The sequence below is a fragment of the Homarus americanus genome, unplaced genomic scaffold (assembly GCF_018991925.1).
Source record: "Homarus americanus isolate GMGI-L3 unplaced genomic scaffold, GMGI_Hamer_2.0 scaffold30535, whole genome shotgun sequence".
In the NCBI taxonomy this organism is placed as follows: Eukaryota; Metazoa; Arthropoda; class Malacostraca; order Decapoda; family Nephropidae; genus Homarus; species Homarus americanus.
Window position 1 is genome coordinate 450,437 of NW_024732440.1, and position 23,644 is coordinate 474,080.

Consider the following 23,644-nt stretch of genomic DNA (forward strand, 5'->3'; position numbering starts at 1 on the left):
TTGTAACCCAAAACTGTGTTAATTCCATAAGTTAGGTTAAAAAACACAACCCATATATATATATATATATATATATATATATATATATATATATATATATGCAGGGTTGTGTTTTTTAACCTAACTTATGGAATTAACACTGTTTTGGGTTACAAACAGTATATATATATGCTTGACAAATAATGTAAGAACAGTACATTAAATGCCTTTGGATCAACCCTTTATTCATTCATTCTCCATACATAAGCCAAGAGACAAACCCTGACTGCATAATTATTATTTAATGCTGACCAACAATTATACAACTAGTGAATTAGCTTACAATAATTTTCCCTTTCCCTTTTATTAGCTTCTTTCCTTTCTCTTCTATTTGTCTTGTCTAATATCACAGAATGCGTATTTCTTTGGGCAGCATTGCTAAATTGCAACTGTAAGTTTGGTGTTGTGTGGCCATTCTCAATTAGTTCAGTTTATCTTTACTGCTTGTATTGTATGTTCCTACACGCATTTTGTCCTAGCACAACCACCACTTGCACTCACCACTGATGAAAGAGTACTCCCAGTACTGAACACAAGAAAACCACAGAAATAGTGCCACAGTACACAGCCTCTCCCTTTCTGACACTGCCAATACAGTACTGTACTTCACATTTAATATGATAATAACTATGGTAAATAATATGTGAGAATGGAACATAATCTGTTTCTAACTATTGCAGGTTTGCTTTAATTTGATGAATTTTGCAGGTTGCTCCCACCTGTAGGAAGAAATATATAAAACTGAGTTTCTCTTATGGAAGTAACGAAGAATATTAAATAAGTACAGCAAGTGGCACCGGTGCTGAGCCACTCATCAGTACCTACAGACAGTTTTAATTTGTAATGTTTTTGGTTATAAATCTGTTTTATTATCTTTTTTCCATGTACTGTACTGTATCTGTTTGTAAATGACTTCTCTATAATCATATTTATACTAAATTTAGTACCACCATTACAAAGCAAAATTGTAAAGCACCATAACAAAGATTTACACATATATTTTTAAAATTTCTGACATTTCTGTTTGTATATTATTTACAGGTATCTATACACAGGTGTGTTTGTAAATCTTTCCACTACCATACTGAATAAAAATAAATTTAATTATGCCCCACCAGTACAACAGCTACTCATTGTTATAAAAAAATAAATAATTGTGAGTCTTTTACAAGAGCAATAAGAAAGGGGTCAGCTAAGAAAGGTGAAGAATACGAGTGAAGAGTTAACCTGAAAAGACAGTACAGTATAGAGATGCATAAGGTCTTTATGTATAGCAAACTTTGAGTAACCCAATCTATTAAATAGTGGAAGATTGCATTCTGCCTATTATATTAATTTGATGAACTAGTTTAGAAGAATACCAAAGATAACCAAATATATGTAAGATCTTTTGGGATTTTTTTTTAACATACCAATCAGAGAAGATCTTGTTGACTACAGTGAGACTCTGGAACCCCTCGGCAAGTTTCTGCTGCAAGTTCTCTGTCTGCTGAGACACTTCTTCATGCAGCTTCCTGTCACTTTCTTCTACACGATTAATCAACTCTGAAATGTTACTACAGTGCTGTACTGTATGGTAATGATATCCTACAAGTAAAAAAATTACATTATACTAGTATACTGTAGTACTGGTAATTCATCAAACTCAATGTAATTACGATGAACCAACATAAAACTTGTGTAATGTGACTATATGCAGTAAAACAAAGCTCCTCCTCCTTAATATACCAACTGAAATTTTTATCATTGGATAAATTATTCTCTGTTAACTTGAAAGTAGTGTTAAAGTTATCTATGATTAACACAGATACATAATTAACTCTGAATCTTAAGCTGATAGATTTATCCTTTGAGTCTGATCTGATCCAATTCTACCATTAAAGCAAACAACTGGGCTAACATTTCCAACCTGAGGGAGATTATAAACTGTAAATTCTTACTTCTTATCCTCATCATACTTTTCCCCAAGATAAAAACATCTAATGAAGCTAAAACAAGTTACATTCTTATAACTAGACTTCCCTACACATGGTACACTACAAGATAACATTATGCATTAAACATATTCAGTTTTATGACTGACCTTTCATTTCTTGACCGGTGAGAAACTGGGTATTTTTCTGAGCACTGTGTATGGCCTCTCTGACAGTTTCTAGTCGTCCTATCTGGTTGTGAAAGTAGTTTGTTAGATTTAATTGCTCACAAACAGTATTATAGATGCCATCCCAACAATGCAATCCACTACCAAGTTGAGAAACGGCTTTCCAACCTGCTTCAGCAACAGCCGTGTCATACCATACAAGTGAACACGTTGACATCTTTGCTTTCTGCCGCAGCTCAGACCTGTCAAGGAAAAGTATCTTCTTACAACTTACTGAAAAATGCTTTCTTTCACATTCATATGCACTTCAACATAAATACACACTGGCAAGCATCATATAATTTTATCTCCTTTGAGTCTTAATTTGGGTTATGATACAGTATTATTAAATACTGATTAAGTCAAATTAGCTCCTAATTCCATATTTCTCATTTCTGAGATGAGTTAACACAGTTTAAGACATTCTAATACCGTACCACACTTCATTTTCTCACCTTGATATACTCGTATGTTACAAACTTGTTTCAGTTGTAACCTCAGTTAAGACCCTAATACTGTATGCTATCCTTTCATCACTTAAAACAAAAAGTTCTTCAATTGGTAGTTTCCTCCCTCAATATACAAAACTAACACCAGATAGTTTTACATCCCATAAATAAGGTGACATACCCTCTTAACAGGGCATAATTTAAATATAAATAATATATATTTAAATGGGATGTAACCAATCACAAAAATAAATCAACATAACACTAGTATTGGGTAGTTCTCAACTGGGTGTTCACTGTTGTGGAGTCTACAAAGAAAGATTTAATGGGCTCAATAGGGATTCTTATAAGAAACTAAAGCAGGGTAGTCACATGAAAATGTAATCTTTTAGGCCAGTTATCAATAATATCTGTTAGTTGGGCAGCCCAATTATCATATACAATTGAATTAACTAAGCCCACTTACCCATCAATGTTGGTTGTGAGAAGATAGGCTAATGGAACTGCTGTAAATGCTTCACATTCATTGCCCAAAGAATTTGGAGAAACAGGAGTTGGGTAAATAGTGGATGATAAGGTCTTGTTAATGGAATATTTAAGCTGTACTAACTGATCCTTGATGCTAGGCCAGCCACCACGCACACTTGTTGCCAGGCACTGAATACTCTCCACTCTGTCTTGCTGAAAGGGACAAATGATAAAATATGTATCTGAAATTCTGGCAAATGGCATAAATACACCATACATAATGCTTTTTACTTGTAAAAATATATTAGTTCAATGTAATATTACAGTGAATGTACAGTCAACCCTCGCTTTACGCGGTCCCACTTCACGCGTTTCCACGTTTACGCGGTACCCTGCCGAACACGGAATGCTCACTTTCCGCGGTGTGTGTACCCTTTTACGCGGAGAGCGGCGCGAGCAGGGTGCAAGGTCGCCCAGTCATCAAAACATTACCGAGTTCTTCACCCGCCACCCACCACAGCCGGCCCAAGTCAGTGATAGTGATAATGATAGTGAGGATATGGACTTATATGGACTTTGACAAAGAGGCCCTGCAAACCTCTGTGGTGGATAGTGATACAATTGATATAAGTGATACAGGTGAGGGCCAATAATAATCTGCCCTCTGCCTCGGAACCATCCCCCCATCCCCGTGTGCCCAGCCATCTTTTCTACTAATGTAAGTGTTAAAAAACCTAATATTATTGATATTTCTCTTAATTATTAATTGCGTGTGCATACCATCATAAAATTAATTAGTTATTTTTACTACAACGTAGGTATTGTGTCTGAAAAAGTGGAGTTTGGGGGTTGGCCCGGTCTCTATTTCAATTAATCCCATATGTTATGCTGTTCACTTTACGCGTTTCTCACTTTACGCGGGCCGCCGTGGGTTCAATTGACCGCGTAAAGTGAGGGTTCACTGTACAGTATATATAATTTTTGCTCTTGAAAATTATTTCTCACTATACTGTACAGTACTACACTGCAGGGTCGGAAGATCAGAGAGTCAACACAGATGCTCTCTTACTAATACAGCCATAAGTATATTAAAACTATCTACAGTACTAGCTTCATCAGAAATCATATCTCATGACTACTGCAAATGAATTCCCTCGTTTCTTCAAGTATAATAAAAACATCACACTTACAACTTCCCTTTTCACATTTCAATTATTTCCAGCATTTCGTGACCTGAGTCAACACCTTAATACAGTACCTGTACTTGAGGGAAATTCTGCATGTCAGTTTAGCTTTTAATGAAGAAAAAACTAAAGCTTGTACAGTACTTACAACTTCTTTTTCAAAGCTCATTATCTTGGCATGCTTGGCCCTCAGAGCGTCACGTGCCCGAGCAGCAGTATCAGCACGTTCTTGAAGGGAAGCAGTGAGTGTGTGGGCTGCGTTGAGAGCTGCACGCTCACCCACCACTGCTATGTTAGCATTTACCACATCAATTACTGCAGCAGCAACAGCTTCATCACAATAGGTGCGCTGAGAAAACAGTGTTTATATATCACAATTTGAAAATACAATATGCTAATTTTAATGCACACACACATTATCTAATATGGATCCCCTTAAACTATTTTGGAATTCCTAGATACTCTAATTTTGTTAAGTACCATATGTGTCTTTGTAAGACAAATTTACCCATATTTTGTAAATAACATAGAGAATGAAAAGACACCAGATAAAACAGACCCAATTTTACATAACCTTCAACCGTAATCAAATGTCTACAGTTTTATTACTTTTCCACAACCTTGTACTCAGGCTCAGTGACTTCTCAAACCCCCTCTTTAGCTATAGTGCAGGGTGGCTGGTACAGTATCAAGAGCAAACATAGACCCTCCCTTCATTTAATGTCAACCCTTTATTCTTAATGTGGAAACAGTCACATTCTGTTCTGATGATCCCCTTCTATAAAAAGGCTCTAAATATTCATCAGATTTACCCCCAGATGCTTCATACAATGTAGCATTACCCATTATAACATATCCGTCCCCACACATCACTTAATGTCAGGCTCTCTGGTCATGCAGACACCATTTGGTTATATGTAGAAATATCATAAATATAAATTAATCTACATGCAATTGTGATACCAAGACAATAAAGTGTTTTAAACTTTTATGTACAGTATGTTGAGTCCTTAGAGATGATACCCCTAAAGTAATATATTGTCAAAAGCTGTATGTGGAACACATGATAACAATGTTGGTCTCCATGTACAAACTGGGTCTTACCTTAGCAACAGCAGATATATTTTTGTTTAGTGTGTTGAGTGCTCGAGTTAGAGATGAAGCTGCCTGATCCGCTCGATGTGCTTCCACATATAGTTTAACATGGGCTGCACTCATCTGTCCAAGGAGCTCACGTACAGATTCTATTACTCCTCCTGGGTTCATCTCATCAATAAATGATCCATCACTTTCACACTTCAATCTAAACATCAGAGAATAACAATAACAATTAATATTACAGTCGGCCCTTAACATACGCGGGTTTATAATACACGGATTTGCAAATACGCGGATTGCCCAGCCGGAGGAATATTCTGTACATTGAAGTAATTGAAGTACATTCAAATTGCGCGCCATTCAACTCGCGCGCGGCACCGAGCATGGGACACCACCCGCTCCCGCAACCTCACACACACACGCATAGCTCTCCCTCACTCAGTCATTCTCGCTGTAACCACGCTTGTGTTGACATCAGCATTGTAGTTGCAAAAATATTACATTTCTGTGAATGTATTATATCAAGCACAGTATGAATAGAATATCACTAATATAAGAGTATTTTAACCGAAAACTACTAAAAAAACGAGTAACATATCTTGAACATCGGAAGGTTAGGTAAAGTCTTTTGTTTTCATGTAGTTTATCCTAATTTACATTGAAATGCATTACGTTTCAGCAAAACTGCTATTTATTTCTGAGAATATGGAAATGTAATATTTTGCTGAAATGACGTATGTATTACAGCGGAAAGTGACGAAAGCAATGACTCGCTTTCTTTCGTTCAAAAGATGTTACCGTAATCGCTTTTCGAATGGTTTTCAGTTAAAAAACTGTTGTATTACAATAATATCCTATCCTAATTCACTAGTGATGCAACAGTTTTTTTAACTGAAAACCATTCGAAAAGCGATTACGGTAACATCTTTTGAATGAAAGAAAGCGAGTCATTGTTTTCGTCACAATTTTATCCCACTTTCCACTGTAATACGTACGTCATTTCAGCAAAAATATTACATTTCCGTGAATGTAGTATATCAAGCACAGTATGAAGATAATATCATTGTAATATAACAGTATTTTAACCGAAAACTATTAAAAAACGAGTAACATCTCTTGAACATTGGAAGGTTAGGTAAAGTCTTTTGTTTTCGTCATGTATTTTATCCTATTTTACATTGAAATACAGCACGTTTCAGCAAAACTACTATTTATTTCTGAGAATATATTCATTCAGGCACAGTTTAGGTAAAATATACATGTGCTGTAACATTTTTTTAATTGAAAACGATTCGAAAAACACGTACCCTCTAGCCCTGTTCAAGGAGAAGACTGGGAGGAGCTGTTTGGTGCTGAAGACGATGACAAGGAAAATGATTTTGATGGATCTTAATGAAAATATTCAGAAAGACCCTGGCACTGTCAAGAAAAGTGGCTGCTGAAGGCTTCCAGGACATGGCAGAGGACGAGATTAGGGAGCTAATTGAAGAGCACGACACTGAGCTGACCGAGGAGGATCTACAAGAGTTAGTAGACTCAGGCAAGGAAGAGGAAGCGAAAGGGAAAGAGGAAGAGGAAGAGCACCAAGAAATAACGTTGGAGAAGTTGGGGGAGATGACCAGGAATATTGAGGCACTGAAAAACCTGGCCTATAGTATGGACCCCTCCATGGTGCGTGCCCTGAAATTCATGCGAGGGATGGATGACGTTTTTGCTCCATACAAAAACATCGTGGAAGAAATGAATGAAAGAGACGACAACTCCCCATCACCATGTTCTTTGATCACCGAAGGAGAGATTTAACACCATCAATCACTGGCGGCAGTGAGGAAGCAGCTGAATCCACCGTCGCCCCCACTTCACCACCCGTTATGGAATTGAGTGACGATGAGCCCGATGACCCCCGTCCTGTCGCCGAGGATAGGAACTGTACAGTAAAGTGAAATTTTTATCTATTTTTTTTTTAATAGCTTTTCTTGCCATGTTTATTGTTTGTAAAAATGCACAGCACAGTACAGTTCAGTACTGTACATAGGAAGTGGAGGTGCAGTTATTCACAAAACATTTGTGTTTGTTGTCGGCAGTAGTGACGGTGAGGAGGTGGAGGAGGCGGAGAAGGGAGCGAGTTGGGAGGAGTGGTGACCTTGGACGCGGGAGCAGGGACGAGATGCCAGCCAGTACATTACGGGTGTATTAATTGTTTTTATAGCTATTTTTGCATTTTAATATTAAATACTGTACATTACGTTTCAACAAAACTACCATTTATTTCTGAGAACATGGAAATGTAATATTTTTGCTGAAATGATGTACATATTACAGTGGAAAGTGGGATAAAATTGTGACAAAAGCAATGACTTTCTCTTTCTTTCGTTCAAAAGATGTTACAGTAATCGCTTTTCGAATGGTTTTCAGTTGTGGGATTATAAGGCTAATGATAGGATAGAATATTATTGTAATACAGTTTTCGTCTGATTTTATCCCACTTTCCACTGTAATATGTTCGTCATTCCAGCAAAAATATTACATTTCTATATTTATTTCTGAGAATACGTATATTCATTCAGTCACAGTTAAGGCAAAATATACTTGTGATGTAATATTTTAATGAAAATACGGTATCGTAGTTTTCTTTTGTTTCAAATTTAATTAACAAAGATTGATGTTTCAAATGTAATGAACAAAAATTTATGTCCAGTATCTATAAATAAACTTTAATAAATGAATACTTTATGTTTTACATCGTCCTGTGCTACCATACCATGGATTTGGCTACTTTGGGCTTGCTATGATGACGCAAGAGATCTGCCCTGGCAACTGTACCGACACTCACAGCTGGTGGTGCGTTGGTGCATCGTTTCCATTGTTTACTGGTAGTTACTGGTAAATATTTTTCAACCTAACGAAACTATTACCCTTTTAGAGGTCGACCCCCAATTTTTTGCCAAATAATTTGGTCTTAAAAACTCGAACTACACACAAGTATATACGGTAAATAAGGACATGGGGGCCAGGGTTTTTTTTTGTGTGTGGGGCAGCACATATACGCAGATTTTTAACATCCACGGCTATCTCTGTTACGTAACCCCCACGTATGTTAAGGGCCGACTGTATTAGAGCATTATCATCATTACCATTGTAAATACAGTATCAACAACTACAGGCATTCTCTGATTAACAAGAAGGTTCCATTCCTTTAAATCTCTAATGAATCTATTTTTCATAAAGATTTGGCCGTGGACTACTGCACCACCCTCGCCATCGCCACCTCCTGCCACCTGCAGCCCCCCACAACTCGCGCAGTCCGCCACTATAACAAAATTCAGCCCATAAGAGCCCGCACCGATAGATATAAGAACAGCACCATCCCATCTATTGTTAAAATAATAAACAACTCCTGATTTATGTACTGTACAGCCCTGTAAATGTATTCAATGCATATTATATTATTATGTCTAAATCAAATGTACCGGTAAGTCTGTATATTTTCAGCCACCGGCTGCAACTCTATTAATAAACCGTTTATTATTATTATTATTATTATTATTTATTATTAAATCAGACCACACTTTTCCAGACTCCCATTATAAAAACTGAGATACTATTCAGTGTACATAAAAAAAAAAAAAAAAAAAAAACATTGGTTCTCAGAAAATAACTACCTGTATTGTAACTCGTGCCTAGAAGCTCGCTAGCACGCTACCTAACAGTTCACAAAGATATGTTATATTCTAATAAAAGTCTGGGTGATGGCAGGCTACCTTTGTAAGTAATAAGTGTTATAATAATAATGACATGGTTTCTCAGACTAATCCATGGTTTAGAATATAACTAGAACAAAATATAATTGAGAGAAAGTAAGGATATAAAATTCAGGAAATACAATAATATATATGAAAAAAAGAAATGAAGTAAAGAAAAGAATATTGACTTAGAAAATATAAGCAAAGAAATATAAGATATATACTTATAGAACGAAAGACATAGAATATGAAATTATTAAACTATGTACACCAGAAAAGATTAATATAAAAGATAGATATGAGCAAGAATATAAGTATATAAGAATAAATGTATGAAAAAGTATAAGGAGGAAAAGCGGCACATTACAATGCTACTAAAGACAGTTACATCATTTGATAGATATACTGTAGGTGCTTCATTAATAACTTTACCTTAGTTCACGTGCATCTCTTGCTAGGTCAACGTACTGAACTCTGGAGTGAAGACTACGTGTGCCTTCACGCACTTCACTTAACATGACATCAAGGAGCATCCTCGGGTCCCAGTCCTCCACTGAATTACCAATGTGCTCCCACAAACATAGCTGCAGAAAAACAATTATTTTCAGATATTTTTCCTGCTCTTTATTTTAAGACAAATTAATTTTGACACAAAAATTTAGAAGTGGAAAGTAATAGGGAGAGGATAAGACAAAGAGGGATGGAGTGAATGGTACACTAGAAATGAGGGTTATATTTGTCCAGGAAGAAGCTGTGTGTGAATGAGCGGAGTACATGCACGGCACCGAGTGTTTTGGGGGAAAGGACGAGCTGTTGGTGCAGGATGCTGGCTTGTGTGAAGCAACAAGGGTAGACCAGATTTAGGACCTATTAAGTAAGGAACATACCACTTCAAAACACTCTTTAAAGCAGTAAGAATGAACAAATGATTGACATTGAATAAAGGTGTATGTGTGAGTACAATATTTGTTTTTGTTGCCAAGTACCCTGCAATACATAGGAAATGGCTTGAAAGTGTAAAAAAAAAAAAAAAAAAAAAAAATCATTTGTCAGTAACATTACTGTACCTTTTGTTGGTGGATGTAATCTGGAGACATCAGACGACCAGTGATGATTGAGTGATGGAATTTTTCTAAATCTAACAGACTGCCTCGCAGCTGTTGCTGTTCAGCAAAAAAAATTTTTTTTATTAGAATAAAAATTATAGTAACAGACATTTTCTTTAAACTAGTTAATACAGAAACCTTTAATGGATGGCAAAACACTTAAATTTCATGAACTGATGAAGTAACTACGTACAGTCTCTCCTCGACTTACAATGGGGTTCCGTCCCGACGACCAGGTCGTAAGTCAAAAAGGCGAAAATAATACATAGAAATTGTAAAATGGGTGTCTCTTTTTCTTCTTAGCACCACGTGAACTCTCACGTTTATGCTTGCCAGCCATTTTAAAGGGAATTACAAACGAAAATTTTGTCAGTACACAGAGCGATCACTAACGTTAGGACTCAAAAATATGTAATGTGAAAAATATTTTAAACGACCATGGCAGTCGTATGTCCAGGTTGTCGTAAGTCGAATATGTCATAAGTCGAGGAGAGACTGTACTTACAGTATCTTAAAGAGTGTCACATTGGAGCAGTGATTATAAAAATATTATGTGGTACAGTACTGTACTGTACAGGTACCGGACCATTAAGCCAGCAAGCTTGAAACTTGAGGTGAACTCTGGTTTCCTGGATTTGGCAGATTTCTGGTCCTAAGACTAGTATATACAGGTACAGTACAGTATAAGCTATGGGACCATTTAAGAGGTTGAAAACCTAGGTTTCATTATGCTTTAACTGTGTGACTGCAGCTAACTCAGAACAATTCTAAAACAGCCTTATGGTTCTGAAAACAATACTAAATTAGTTGAGTGTTCCTGAAACAACCATAGTTTCCCAAAGGGAGTGTTATGAGGCATTTCTTACCACAAAGGGTGGAAAGGTCTCAGTGTGCCTTAAGTTTAACTGATAACTTAATTTACTCATACACATATTAACAGTATTAAATGATAACCTTTATTATTTTACCTGTAAAGCCATGTCAGTTCTGGAAGTTTTCTGACCCTTTTTAGAAGAAATAGTTTCTGCTAAATTACAGAGTTGAGAGTTCCATAACTGGCAGTGATGGATCTCCCGCTCTCTCTCCTCCTGTACCACCTTTAAAAGCATTATTCGACGTTGCACTTCCACTCGTCTCTGATGAAGTTCCTCTTTTTTCTGGCCTGCCAATGAAAAAAATTATCATAATACAGTACAGTACTAATAAACTGTATAAATAGTATCTGTACTATACTGTACACTGAAGCATAAAGTTTAAGTACAGTCAGCCGCAGGAATCAGTACGTACACACCTATGGTTCGTGCTTGGAACAAACTATCTGGTAACACTGTCCCGAAGAGAACTGATAAAATTACAAAATGACCAGTAATTTATGTTTTATATTTATTGTACATATATGCTATGAATATTTAAATAGTGTCTTGTGATTACATTACAAGTAATATATATTGTATACAAATAGGATTACAGTTATCTCAAAGCTCCCTCTCCTGTCCCTCCTCTACTTCTCTCTCCCCGCCTTCAACATTCTCCTTCTCGACCTTCAATCCTAGCCAGCATACAGTATAAACGAGAAAAGTGGAGGATTGAATATTTTTGTTATTTATACTTATTTTCATCACTTTTTTACTACAGTACAGTATTTACATTCACTAATAATTTTCTTTTATAACACACTCTTCCAAATTCATTCACTAACACTACAATTTTTTCCTCCAAACACCCCACTAAAGTATAGCAGTGCCATCTACAAGAGCTGCTCACTCACTCCCACTTGCATCCTGTACCATATTATTTGCCAAACTTGTACTTTTTTCCATGCATGCAACCCTTTTCCTTCTATGTTTCAGGGTGACTGGACAAGTGGTGATCTTTGGTTCTTAGTACAAGGGGGGGGGGGGTAATCAGCAACTAGTAGGGTACAGTATCACATGTTACAAGATTCCAGTCAATCAAAGGGCTGTTCCACCATAAGCAAGTTCAACCAAAAATAAATCATTGCTGAGTGAGAAATTATACCCGGGATCTTCAGTATATATAGTGAATACTTTACCACTCTGCTTGGAAAGACTAATGCTTGAATATTTATGAATTTCTTTAATTTTAGGGGGAGTCAATTAGTAGGTGAAATCTTAACGCAATATATTAAAATAACGTAAAGGGAAGGTCATGAAAGGTGCCATAAAACCAAGTAGATTCTAATTTACAAAAAACAAACACCAAAGTTATCACAAAATGCAAGCTGAAGTTTAGAAATTTGTGTCTATTGCACTGCAAGTTTTCTGAATTTAGAAATATTCACACTACTCCAGTACTGCATCAAACATCTACTTACTGAGTTGCTGTATCTCCTTCACCTCTGCTGCCAAAGTTGCCCTTGTCTCCACGATAGCAGCTTTAAGTCTAAATATCTCCTCTGATGGCAACAATTCCCTTTCATCTTCTCTTAGATGCTGTATAAGAGATTTCAACATCAAAATTCAGAAATTTATAAAGAGACACCTAGTAAATATAATGACAAAGGTTTTATGTAAAAAAGTTAAAAGTATATTTGATGAAAAAGCGTGGGAGGCAAACATTTATTGCAAAACTTCATATGAATGTACAGGGTGTCTCGAAAGTCCTGCTCCAGTTTCAAAATTTTATTGCAACAAAACCACAAATGATAGAATTACACTATGCAGTTTTTTTGCATCTTGTTGCTTAAATATTGAATTTTTTTCTTAATTTTAATTTGAATCTCAGAGATCAACTGCTGACAACAGAAACCTGAATGAAGACGGCGAATTGGCGACTGCACAGGAAAAGCTTAATTTGACATATACTGTAGTTGGCAAAATTACAATCACTCATTATTTTACAACTTCCACACTGGAGTTTGAGCATAGCCTCCTTGATGAGAGTTTCCCTGGCAGATGGACTGGACATGATTGGCCCCCCACTGTCTCATGATATTATGCCCCCAGACTAATTCTTGTGAGATTTGGATTACTGCATGCCAAGGATTATATTTTCCAGACCCCTGTTGCTGACAGTGAAACACTTGATACCAGGATAACCAAGGGCATCAGAGCAGTGATGAAGAATATGTAATTTAACACATGGACTAAGTGGAGTATCAGTTGAATGTGCTCATCCATCAGTTCACTAATGGTGCACAACTGCACATGTTGAGATGCAATGAACAACAACTAAAACTCAATTTGTTAAGCAACATAATGCAAAAAAATGCATTATTCAGTCTCTTTCGCCTTTGTTGTACTAAAATTTTAAAAACAGAACAGGACTTTGTGGACATGCTGCATATGAAACTATACTGTACTGTACACAACCTGAGATACTATACAGTACAGTACTGGAACAATTTATTACATTAAGTGTGTCTGTGGAAGGCTTGCATACTCCATTCCTATATGAAGTAAGGGACAGCATGTAAGTTTAGCTATGTTAACTATTATTAATACTCAACTCATTCATTAATTTGACAATATACCTGTATTCAATAACAAACATCAAAGTAACTGGACTTGAACCAGTGATCTTTAGGTCAAGGTGAGAACTGAATCCACTCAATCATGACCCTCTCTTACAGGGTAACTACAGAATATAACAACAAGCAATAAATATAATGTTACAGTAAATATGTTTTTAAGAGAAAAGACTGGAAAATATTGGGAACTAAATAAAAAGAAGTTTCCAACAAAAATACCTTCCTGAAGCGAGCATGTTTCAGGTTCAGTTTGATTAATCTTCTCTCTTCAGGTGGTCGAACGTGACGTATTAAGAAAGAGAGCACGGGTTGTAAATTCTTGTCACGTGTCAAGCTGAAAAATATTGTACAGTGCAAACATAATGTCATGAAAAAAAAATACACAGGTATATATATATATACTGTATATATAAAATATTTAGATAGTACACATGGACCACAGACTATCTGTCATGAAAAAAAAATACACAGGTATTGTTTTTTTATTACAAGTATTAATGATATTTCAGGGGTTTAGATGTATATATACAATTTTATATTATATTTTTCAGTGTTAAGTGGTTGTATTTGGGGGCCTACATCCTATGGCTATAACGAACAAGGTTCTAGAACCAATTAGATTCTAGCATATACATCAAAACAACAGTGAGAAATATAATGCAAAATAAAAATACTGTACTGTTTTCAGCCTGTTTAGCCTGAATGCAGCCCTCAAGAGGTCACTCATCTCTCACTTAAATTTTACAGTTTATGTTCCATGGTCATAATGTGAGGGCAAGAGGTATGATTGTAGCTACATTATCCCCGAGTTCCTTCTTTCTACCTCTGAGCATCTTAAAACTGGAGCATTGTGAATCAACAAAACTACAGTAATGTATTGTGAACAAGATGATTATGTAACAGAGAATTAATTCCTATCCTACTTGAGCTTGGCCCGAAGTTCTTTCTATCTCCTTTCAAGAGCTTTGTCTTAGTCATGGGTTGAAAAGAAAAAGATAATGTCCTCATACTCTCCTTAATATTCTGTTTTGATTTTCCAAGAGTACATGGGTCCCCGTATGCTGTTAATGGGTGTAGGTCAGTTTTAGGGTTGGTGAAGTGAATTAAATTTTGGAGGTGATGGTGGGAAGGTCGGGGTTTCCTTGGCCATTCATTGTGGATTCTTCCCATTCTTGTTCCAGATTGTTCATTATTCATACAGTGGTGGAGGTTTCATCCAGCTTATCTTCAATGGGACTAAGAGGTCTAGTGTGTGGAGCTATTATGAGTAGTGGCATGTGGCCAATTTAAAGATGACAGCAGGGAGAGTTGAGGAATATATTTATATGACACCCTGCCTTGTTGAGCAGCTTAGTCAACTACTGTAAGCAATGATTGGCTCTGTTATCAGATGGTGAAATAGTCATGGTGAAAAGTGTGCTAACTGGTCACACACAGCCAATGAATGTGACAGGGATGTCCTCTGGGTTACCGTTAGATGGAGAATCTGCTTTCTGGAGGGTCTCTGAATGAGTGATTTCACTGTACTGCATCAATACTTACTCAGAAAAGTGTTGCGGGGTAAGTGGTTGATCATGGCTGAACACCTTGTGGTGATGTGTCAAACTTGAAGCCCAGTTATACAGCTTGTTATCCATTCTTTCTGACATTGTCAAGATGATGCTGTACGTAAAAACCTAAAATACAAAAAAGGTTTATGTAAGTAACACAAAACAAAACTGCCCAGTATATTTAATTTCAAAAGAATTTATACACATTTTGTAATTAATTAGCAGAAGTATGCATCATCACTTTAAAAACAAGTTTACTGAAAAGAAAAAGAGACTACTTACCTTGAATATGTATATTTCATACTGTACTATATTATACACACTACTGTATCTAAGGAGAATTGGTACATGGTGTAGTTCAAGGGTGCTGCCTATTACAGAATACCTGTACTGTATTGTTAACAAGATGTTTACCCAAATGTTTATTCTAAGGCAAAGAATGCAAATCCAATGAAGGAACAAAGAAAAATTAATGCAAACTTATGAAAATAATGTTTAAAATTTTCCAATGACACGATTGGGTCAAAGACAAAATGATGAAGCAATTTACGACACTGTAGCCTACAGGATGACTTAACTGCAACTACAGTACAGGGTATAATAAAAAATGGGGTCTTTTTATATTAGTGCACCATTCTATCTCTCGGTGTTAGAAATATGTTTTTCAGAATGTTTAGATAATTCTAAGATATTTTTGTCAGAAATTAGATTAGGTTGGGTTGGAATGGGTTAGGTTAGGTTTGGTTTGGTTGGTTTTGGGTGATTTTCTATATTGTTGCTTTTTTTTACACAGAAAAAGGGGTAGGTTAAGTTAGGTTATATTTCTTTAGGTATTAGAAATATCATAGAAGAAAAATGTATCAGGATTGTCTAAGTAATCGGAAAAACATATTTCTAACACTGAGAGATATAATGGTGCACTAATATAAAAAGACCAAGAGAACGGTAGGTATTTTTGGTTATTATTCGATTTAACACATCTTCAAATTTCCTAGAAGCACTTACTTTTAGGCAATTTCTACCTCATACATTCCTCAACCCTTGAAGCCTCTTGAAAACGCGTTTCTTTCAGAAAAATTGCACAAGTGAAGAACGCATAACAAATTAGATCAAATAATTCTTCACACATCATTTCTTGGACCACCACGAGCTGTGAGGCTCCAGACAGGCAAAAACGAAGGTGAGATCTGAACAAAATACATCCAAATACATTAGAGACCAAACATGTAGACCACTAACTTTCACTAGGTAAGGTCAGATGACTCGTTTTCGCTTTATACCCCACCCATAAACCCCAATTTCCCAGGCTCTCCTCCATTATTGTTGGAAGGGGGAGGAAGGGGCAAAAACTAGCAATTTCCACCAAATATGAAGGTCAGATTCGTTTAAAACACACCAAAATACACTAGAAAAACATATTGATCAACCCCTAGGGACTCATGTCCTAAAGTAAAAATTTACCTTACGGTATTTCTCTATCTAACCTTATATGACCCAATATTCAGGTCCCTGGTGACACTTTCTGAATATTGACCTATAAGTTAAATACTGACATTATATAACCACTCAGGGTGGTAGAGGGGGGGTAAGCCGTCCCCCCCACTAGAGGGTTAGGTCTGGTTGGTTAGGGTAAATAAGGAAAACATTAGTTTGTTTGTTTTTTCCAGAATAAAATCTATCTATCTCCAATAAAAAAAGCGGCAAAATTCATGCAGGAAAAAAATTTTGGCTAGCAAAATCGCTCGCAGCACTTAAGTAAACGTTTACCAATGGCGGGTGGAGATTTATTGATCCAGTTCTTAAGCATTCCTCACTTTTGTGTATTTTCCTGAAAGAAACAATTTTTCAAGAGGCTTCAAGGGTTGAGGAATGTTTATAGGAGGTAGAAATTGCCTAAAAGTGCTTCTATTCGATTTGAAGATGTGCTAAATCGAATAAGCATATTTTTTCAAGTAGACAACCAACGAACTTTTAGGTTTTGTTATGTTACGTTATATTGTTAGGTTTGGTTAGAGTTGTTAAGCTAAGTTAGGTTAGTTTTGGTGCTCTTTGACTGTTGAGCAATGTGTTTTTCCGATGTTAAAATCCATGGTTGTACGCTTGTAAAAATTTACCGACCGGTGCGCTAGTATAAACAGACTAAAAAATATTTCAACTCATGTACACAGAGTTTCAGTAATATGTATACCTTGGACAATCAATTTTCTACACAGAATTAGTTTACTTTCAAATTTGCTTCGATCGTTTCTCTTGTTTTGCGTTACCTAACAGTATCTACAGCTATTTTACACACTAATTGGCTTAAGATGATTGTTCGCCATCCACAGGTGTTGTAGTTTCACTTAAATCATTGTGTTAGATTATTAACTTCTCATAAATATAAGATGTTACGGATAACTCACTAACTTTACCTCACTCTTCCCGCCGCTACTGAACTTTAATCAACTCATGGTTTAAATGTTATCACAGCGACCACGACCAGCGAACTCTTCCGGCAGCGACCACGACCAGCGAACTCTTCCGGCAGCGAACAACAAACAGCGACCACGACCAGGGAACCAGTGTGCCATAGAGCGAGATTTTTACCACAAAATTCCCACAAAAATGAATAAAAAAACCCACAGATTTTCCCACAAAATTTTCCCACACAAAAAATGTTGAAATAATACATTACCGAAATTAAGATACTCCAGACTTATTTTTAAGGAACGTAAAAGTAAAGTAAATTAATTGCTAGAAGACAAAATTCAAACTACTAAATGCTAAGAAAGCAAAATATAATAAGTTGTAGCAGGCTACAGTAACAGCTTATAGTGGCATAAATAAAAAGTATTGTAGTATCCTTTCAAATAATGCATTAAGTGTTAAGAAGAACGGGAATTAGGTTATGGCTGCATGCTGTGGGGTCAATAAGACTTTTAAAAATGGTATAACCGTTAGGGTTATGAGCACTGATCTCGAAAAAAAAAGACGGGATCGAGCAAGCCATTGTTCTCGAGTGAGCAAAGTTGCAGCCAACAAAATTTGGGCAGCGCCATATTGGATGGACCCAAAGCTTACCGCTGAATGTAACACAAATATGGCGGAGCGGGGAACTCAGTGCTGTGCTTTAGGGTGCAGCAGGGGAAGAAAATTAGGAAATGAAAGAGAAAACGTTCGAAGTGATAGTGAAGGGACTGAAGACGATGAAAGGACGAAGAAACGTAAATTTCCAAGGACTTTTCATGGGTAAGTTATACTTTTATTGCTGCTGCTTGCCTTAGGCCGATCCCTTGATGCCTAATGAAGAGGCAGCATTCGATGTTTGCTTCACGACACTTTAACGCCGATAACGAATTTATATGAGATAAAATATTCTCTTCAGTATAATTACGTCTAAGTTGATATTTAGCCTTTCGTTTCTTCCATACTTTTGCATCGATATAATCAGGTAATAGCTAATTTCGTTTCAAGCTAACAAAGCTTATGGAATGCTTTGTATTATCAATTAAATGAATAAATTTTGAAACTTGTGTTTTCTTTCATTTTTCTCTGCTCTGTAGGATATTTCAGACAAAAAAAAGTTGTCATAGGGCAAACATAGATGGGCCGGTCATGCCTGCTCTAAACGTAACTCGCCAACGTCGTCTCGTTCTCTAGGCCTATCCTAGTCTCAAATCACTCCTCTGTGTCTCCTCGAACAGTTATACGACTGCATCGCCGACAAGAAAAATATTATCCAGGATTTGCGAGCAAAATTTGGCATGATAGCACTCACTGATTCAGCCAAATCCGCGTAAAGCGTGGTCGTGGATAAGGGTCTGTAAATAAGAAATGTGCTTCTCATTTGTGTAAAACAAGCAAATAAATACGACTAAAACTACATCCAGGACTGATTCTTCTTTAGTTCCACTGCACAGTGCTGTTCTTGGCAGTAAATATATAAGCTGTCACTAGTTACTCAGATATTCTCCAATACAAGGGCTACAGTGATCTCCGCAGCTTTGTACGTTTTGGGTCCATCCAATGTGGCCACCAAGATTTCAACCTGGCTGCACTTTCTAAACAATCCAGCTCGATCCAGTCTTTTTTTTTGGAGATCGGTGGTTACTAGGAATCATTTCAGTGTTACAGTAACTCAGTAGAGGTTATACCTCTTTATACCTTGGGTTCTGGGTGAACAAACTACTCTACTCTGCCTCCAGTTCAAGTGTGACAATTTCTTGACACCCATCTCTATTATTTTCTCCTTCAATTTGAAAACTTCCCTTGGCAGCAAAATTTTTCAGCATATCATCTGAGAATGTGAAATTCACACATGATATTCCCTGAAGTGATAACCCATACCTGATCTGAAGTATTACCTCAACTGATCGCACACATAAGCGATTCCTCAATTTAGAGTGAACCACATTCATCTGTGAAAATATACTTTTTACTTTTTACTTTTATACACCTCGGTCTTCGCCACTGATCGGCTCGTTAGCCGCTTGGGTGGTCGGTCACGTCTCTGTCACGCACTGTTGGCAAGTACTGGGTCTTGAAAGAGCTCACACTCAGTGCCGTCACAACACACTCTGGCAGATTGTTCCAAGAGTTCACAACTATCTCTGAAAGTTACCCCTCACAGTTTCCTTGGACCTTTTTTTTTTATTGGGCACTCGCCTACATCCTTGTGAAAGGTGAAGCGCAGAAGCGTTTACAGCGCCCAACAGGGAAGCATGCTAAGTTCATGAGTTAAGGGCGTAGAAGCCTGAAGAGTCAAGGGCGTAGAAGCCTGAAGAGTCAATGGTTTATGTCTAAGCAAGTTATTGGAAGTTCCAACAACTTGTCCCTGAATACGAATTCGCAACTTTCGATTTACATTAGGTACCTACAGTACTGCTAGGTGAACAGGGACCAAGGGGGGCTGGGAAGTGTGTCCGAATAATTTTCCACCGGCCCGGGAATTGAACCCGCTTGTGGGACGAGCGTCTGCCAGCTCCAGCCTTTACTAACACTCATATCTACTAGCTTTAATTTTCTCTGGCGTTTAATTTTCACTGCCATTCACTTTACGTAGCGTTCATTTCCACTGACGTTTATTTTCACTGGCGTTCACCCTTACTGGTGTTCACCCTTACTGGTGTTCATCCTTAGTAGCATTCATTTTCACTGGTGTTTATTGTGACTCAGCCTTACGGTAATGTAATACTGTAGAGAAATTACCTAAAATTAATAACTGGGGATCCACTCTACAAACTTAACTATTTGCCCATACTCACACAGCCCTGAAACTTGTTGAAGACACTGCTACTGACAGTCACATCAGTCTTATCCTCAGTACTTGCTCTATACCCTAAACTCAGTAATAGCTGCTAAATTACAGTAGTTAGGTACTAAATTACAGTAATTAGGTCCAAATTTACAGTAGTTAGGTAATTTTTTGTGGGTGTGAACTGATTTCATTGTTTCAGGAGTACATTGTTCTTTTTTTTCAATTCCAACATATTTTCATGTGGAGTTTTATTAACTTCCAGTGTGTCTGGTGTTCCCTTACACATCTCTTTATCAACCTTGCTTACCTGCTATATCTAATTTTTCTGTTTCCTTCAGTAGACAGGAATTTTAATAAATTTATGTTTGCATAATTAACTAGCTGAGCTTCCCATTCTCTTTCCTCTTTTGTTTCATTATTTGTGGTTCTTGGACAGTTCACTTGATTCTATATGAAGTTGAGCAGCCAGCCTATGTGCCCAGTATTTCTGATACCCTCCATAGTTTTTGCTATTTCTCATTGTTTCTTTATTTGTTGTTATGCTACTTTGCAAGAGACTGTTACTTCTTTTGAATGTTACCATTGTTCCTTCTTTGTATAATTCATATCAAATCAGTAGTCACTGCTTCTCACATGCTTCTTGGTATGGGAGGAATTCTCAAGTGTGTTTAGATATTTAGCTCCCTTCCCACAAGAGGGTCCACCAGAAATAAAAATGAAACATGACTCATGTTTAACAGTTTTATAAACATAATATGAACATGTGTATGGGGGTGCTCTTCATTAGTGATTGTACCTGCATATATTGTACTGGGACATGATACTGGAAAGTTAAGTTCATCATATATGCTTATATATATATATATATATATATATATATATATATATATATATATATATATATATATATATATATATATATATATATATATTATTATTATTTATTTTTTTTGAGATTAGCCCACCCAGGCACAGGTCACCAACCCACATTCAGGCCTCGGGGATGAAAAAAAAAACCAGAAACAGAAATGTTAGAAACAATAGACTGTATGTATACAGTATGTTGTGTTGTCAAAGAAAGAAAACATTGTGTGTAAATGAGGCAGAAAGTCAGATCAACAACCTGGGACTTGGTCACAATTTTTGTGATGCCATATGGCAGCAGGGTCTACCATTAGACAACATTATGCTTCCAATATCTTCCCATGCGGTAGTGTGGGGTATGAGGTTGTTTGGTGTTCACTCAGGATGGGTTGGAGAAAGGAAACTCACGATGTGCTCTCAGTATACATGTTGTATTGGATGTACAATGCAGCTTGGTGCTGGGAAGGCAGCATGGTTACAAGCGTGATGTAGAGAGAGCTGGTTGGTGAGGATGCTCAGAGAAGGACAGCTGGTGGGTCGCCATGCTCGCCGGCAGGAGCGAGGACCGCCAGGCAGGCGGAGGAGGAGGAGGAGGAGGTGTTGCTGGCTGGTTGGTGTAGGTAGAAAGAGACAGGTCACCACGAGGTCAGGTCTCAAATAGCGGGGGTTGGCGTGGCTTAGTAGTTGACCCCCGCTCCGTGATGTATGGCAACGCTGGTTGACCTAGACCACGAGGCATACACTGGGGAATTGGTGGGGTCGGCTACTCAGCGACAAACAGCGTTTGTAGGGGAGAATTCCACTACAATACTCCCCCTTCCCTCCAGGCGGTGTAGGAGACTTGTTGTCTGCAGGGTTGCATAGCACATGTGAGGCAGAACGGGCGGTGCATGCCTCATGTGGGACATAACAGCAGGGCGTGGATGAGCTGGCCGCTAGAAGAGACAACTGTCTAGATACACAATATCTGTGGGAGAAGAGAGGGAGAAAGAGGGTATGTGGAGGCGATTAATGTTGTGCTTCACTCGTGACAGGTATAGAGTCGTCAGATGCGCCTGCTGGGGTGTGTGGGCCTGGGTCAGGAGCAGGGGCTGCGTCAGCAGAAGCGGATGAGGGCTCGTGACAGCAGCAGGGTGCAGGACATTAGCAGGGAGTACCTGAGGGAAAAAAGAGGGGTGTGTGGGTCCGCACTCAGGAACAGGGCCTGTGTCAGGGGGTACTGCTGGGCCGGGGTCGGCGTCTGAGGCAGGACGGGTGTGTTGGTCCGCGCCAGGAGCAGAGGCCGCATCAGGGGCGGCAGGGGTTACTGCTGGGCCGGGGGCGGCGTCTGAGGCAGGACGGGTGTGCTGGGGTCGGTAGGACGTGGTGCTTGGGGCAGGAAGAGGAGCTGGTGTCTGCTTGGAGAAGCAGCGCTGCTCTAGGGTGTCTAACCTGTGGTGTAGAGACAGTAGTTGTAGAGCCGATGAGAGCTGCTTCTGTGTGGATAAGCCAGTCTTCCATTTTGCTTGAAGACTGGGAGCGTGATCAGTTTCTCCTCCATCCTGTGTGAGTGCGAATCTCCGGGAGTCACCATTTGTGGGGGTATGAGGTTGTTTGGTGTTCACTCAGGATGGGATGGAGAAAGGAAACTCACGATGTGCTCTCTGTATACATGTTGTATTGGATGTACAATGCAGCTTGGTGCTGGGAAGGCAGCATGGTTACAAGCGTGATGTAGAGAGAGCTGGTTGGTGAGGATGCTCAGAGAAGGACAGCTGGTGGGTCGCCATGCTCGCCGGCGGGAGCGAGGACCGCCAGGCAGGCGGAGGAGGAGGAGGAGGAGGTGTTGCTGGCTGGTTGGTGTAGGTAGAAAGAGACAGGTCACCACGAGGTCAGGTCTTAAATAGCGGGGGTTGGCGTGGCTTAGTAGTTGACCCCCGCTCCGTGATGTATGGCGGCGCTGGTTGACCTAGACCACGAGGCATACACTGGGGAATTGTTGGGGTCGGCTACTCAGCGACAAACAGCGTTTGTAGGGGAGAAATCCACTACAGTAGTACCTTCCTGAGTGATAGCTGCCTACTACCTAATATTTGACTTCCATAGGTGAGATGGAGTCTTCATTAGCTCATTAAGTCAATTGATCAACTTAAAATTTTTATCAGTTGAGCTTATTATTTTTAAGAATGTTTGTCAGAATATTCTTTCTTTCAACCATACTGCACTACCATAATGCAAGACAAAGGGATATCACATCTTTGGATGACCACTGTACTTTGAAGGACTCCCCTGTCCAGT

General features: G+C 38.1%; 1 protein-coding gene across 2 annotated transcripts; it reads right to left on the reverse strand.

The window, feature by feature from the left end:
* Positions 1–369: 369 nt before the first annotated feature.
* On the reverse strand, positions 370–17,741 carry LOC121868727. 2 transcript variants are annotated; one of them, XM_042369590.1, is made up of 13 exons: positions 17,679–17,741; positions 15,260–15,393; positions 13,937–14,051; positions 12,563–12,680; positions 11,196–11,389; positions 10,189–10,284; positions 9,554–9,705; positions 5,385–5,583; positions 4,429–4,629; positions 3,095–3,309; positions 2,123–2,382; positions 1,452–1,584; positions 370–758 (listed from the first exon to the last, which is right to left on the reverse strand). In XM_042369590.1, exons 2-13 carry the CDS (start codon positions 15,364–15,366, stop codon positions 707–709), a joined length of 1,842 nt encoding a protein of 613 aa, XP_042225524.1. In that variant the 5' UTR covers positions 15,367–15,393; positions 17,679–17,741; the 3' UTR covers positions 370–706. The 2 variants fall into 2 exon arrangements, with proteins under 2 accessions (XP_042225524.1, XP_042225522.1); XM_042369588.1 differs by lacking the exon at positions 17,679–17,741 and adding an exon at positions 17,456–17,650.
* Between the last annotated feature and the right edge of the window lie 5,903 nt (positions 17,742–23,644).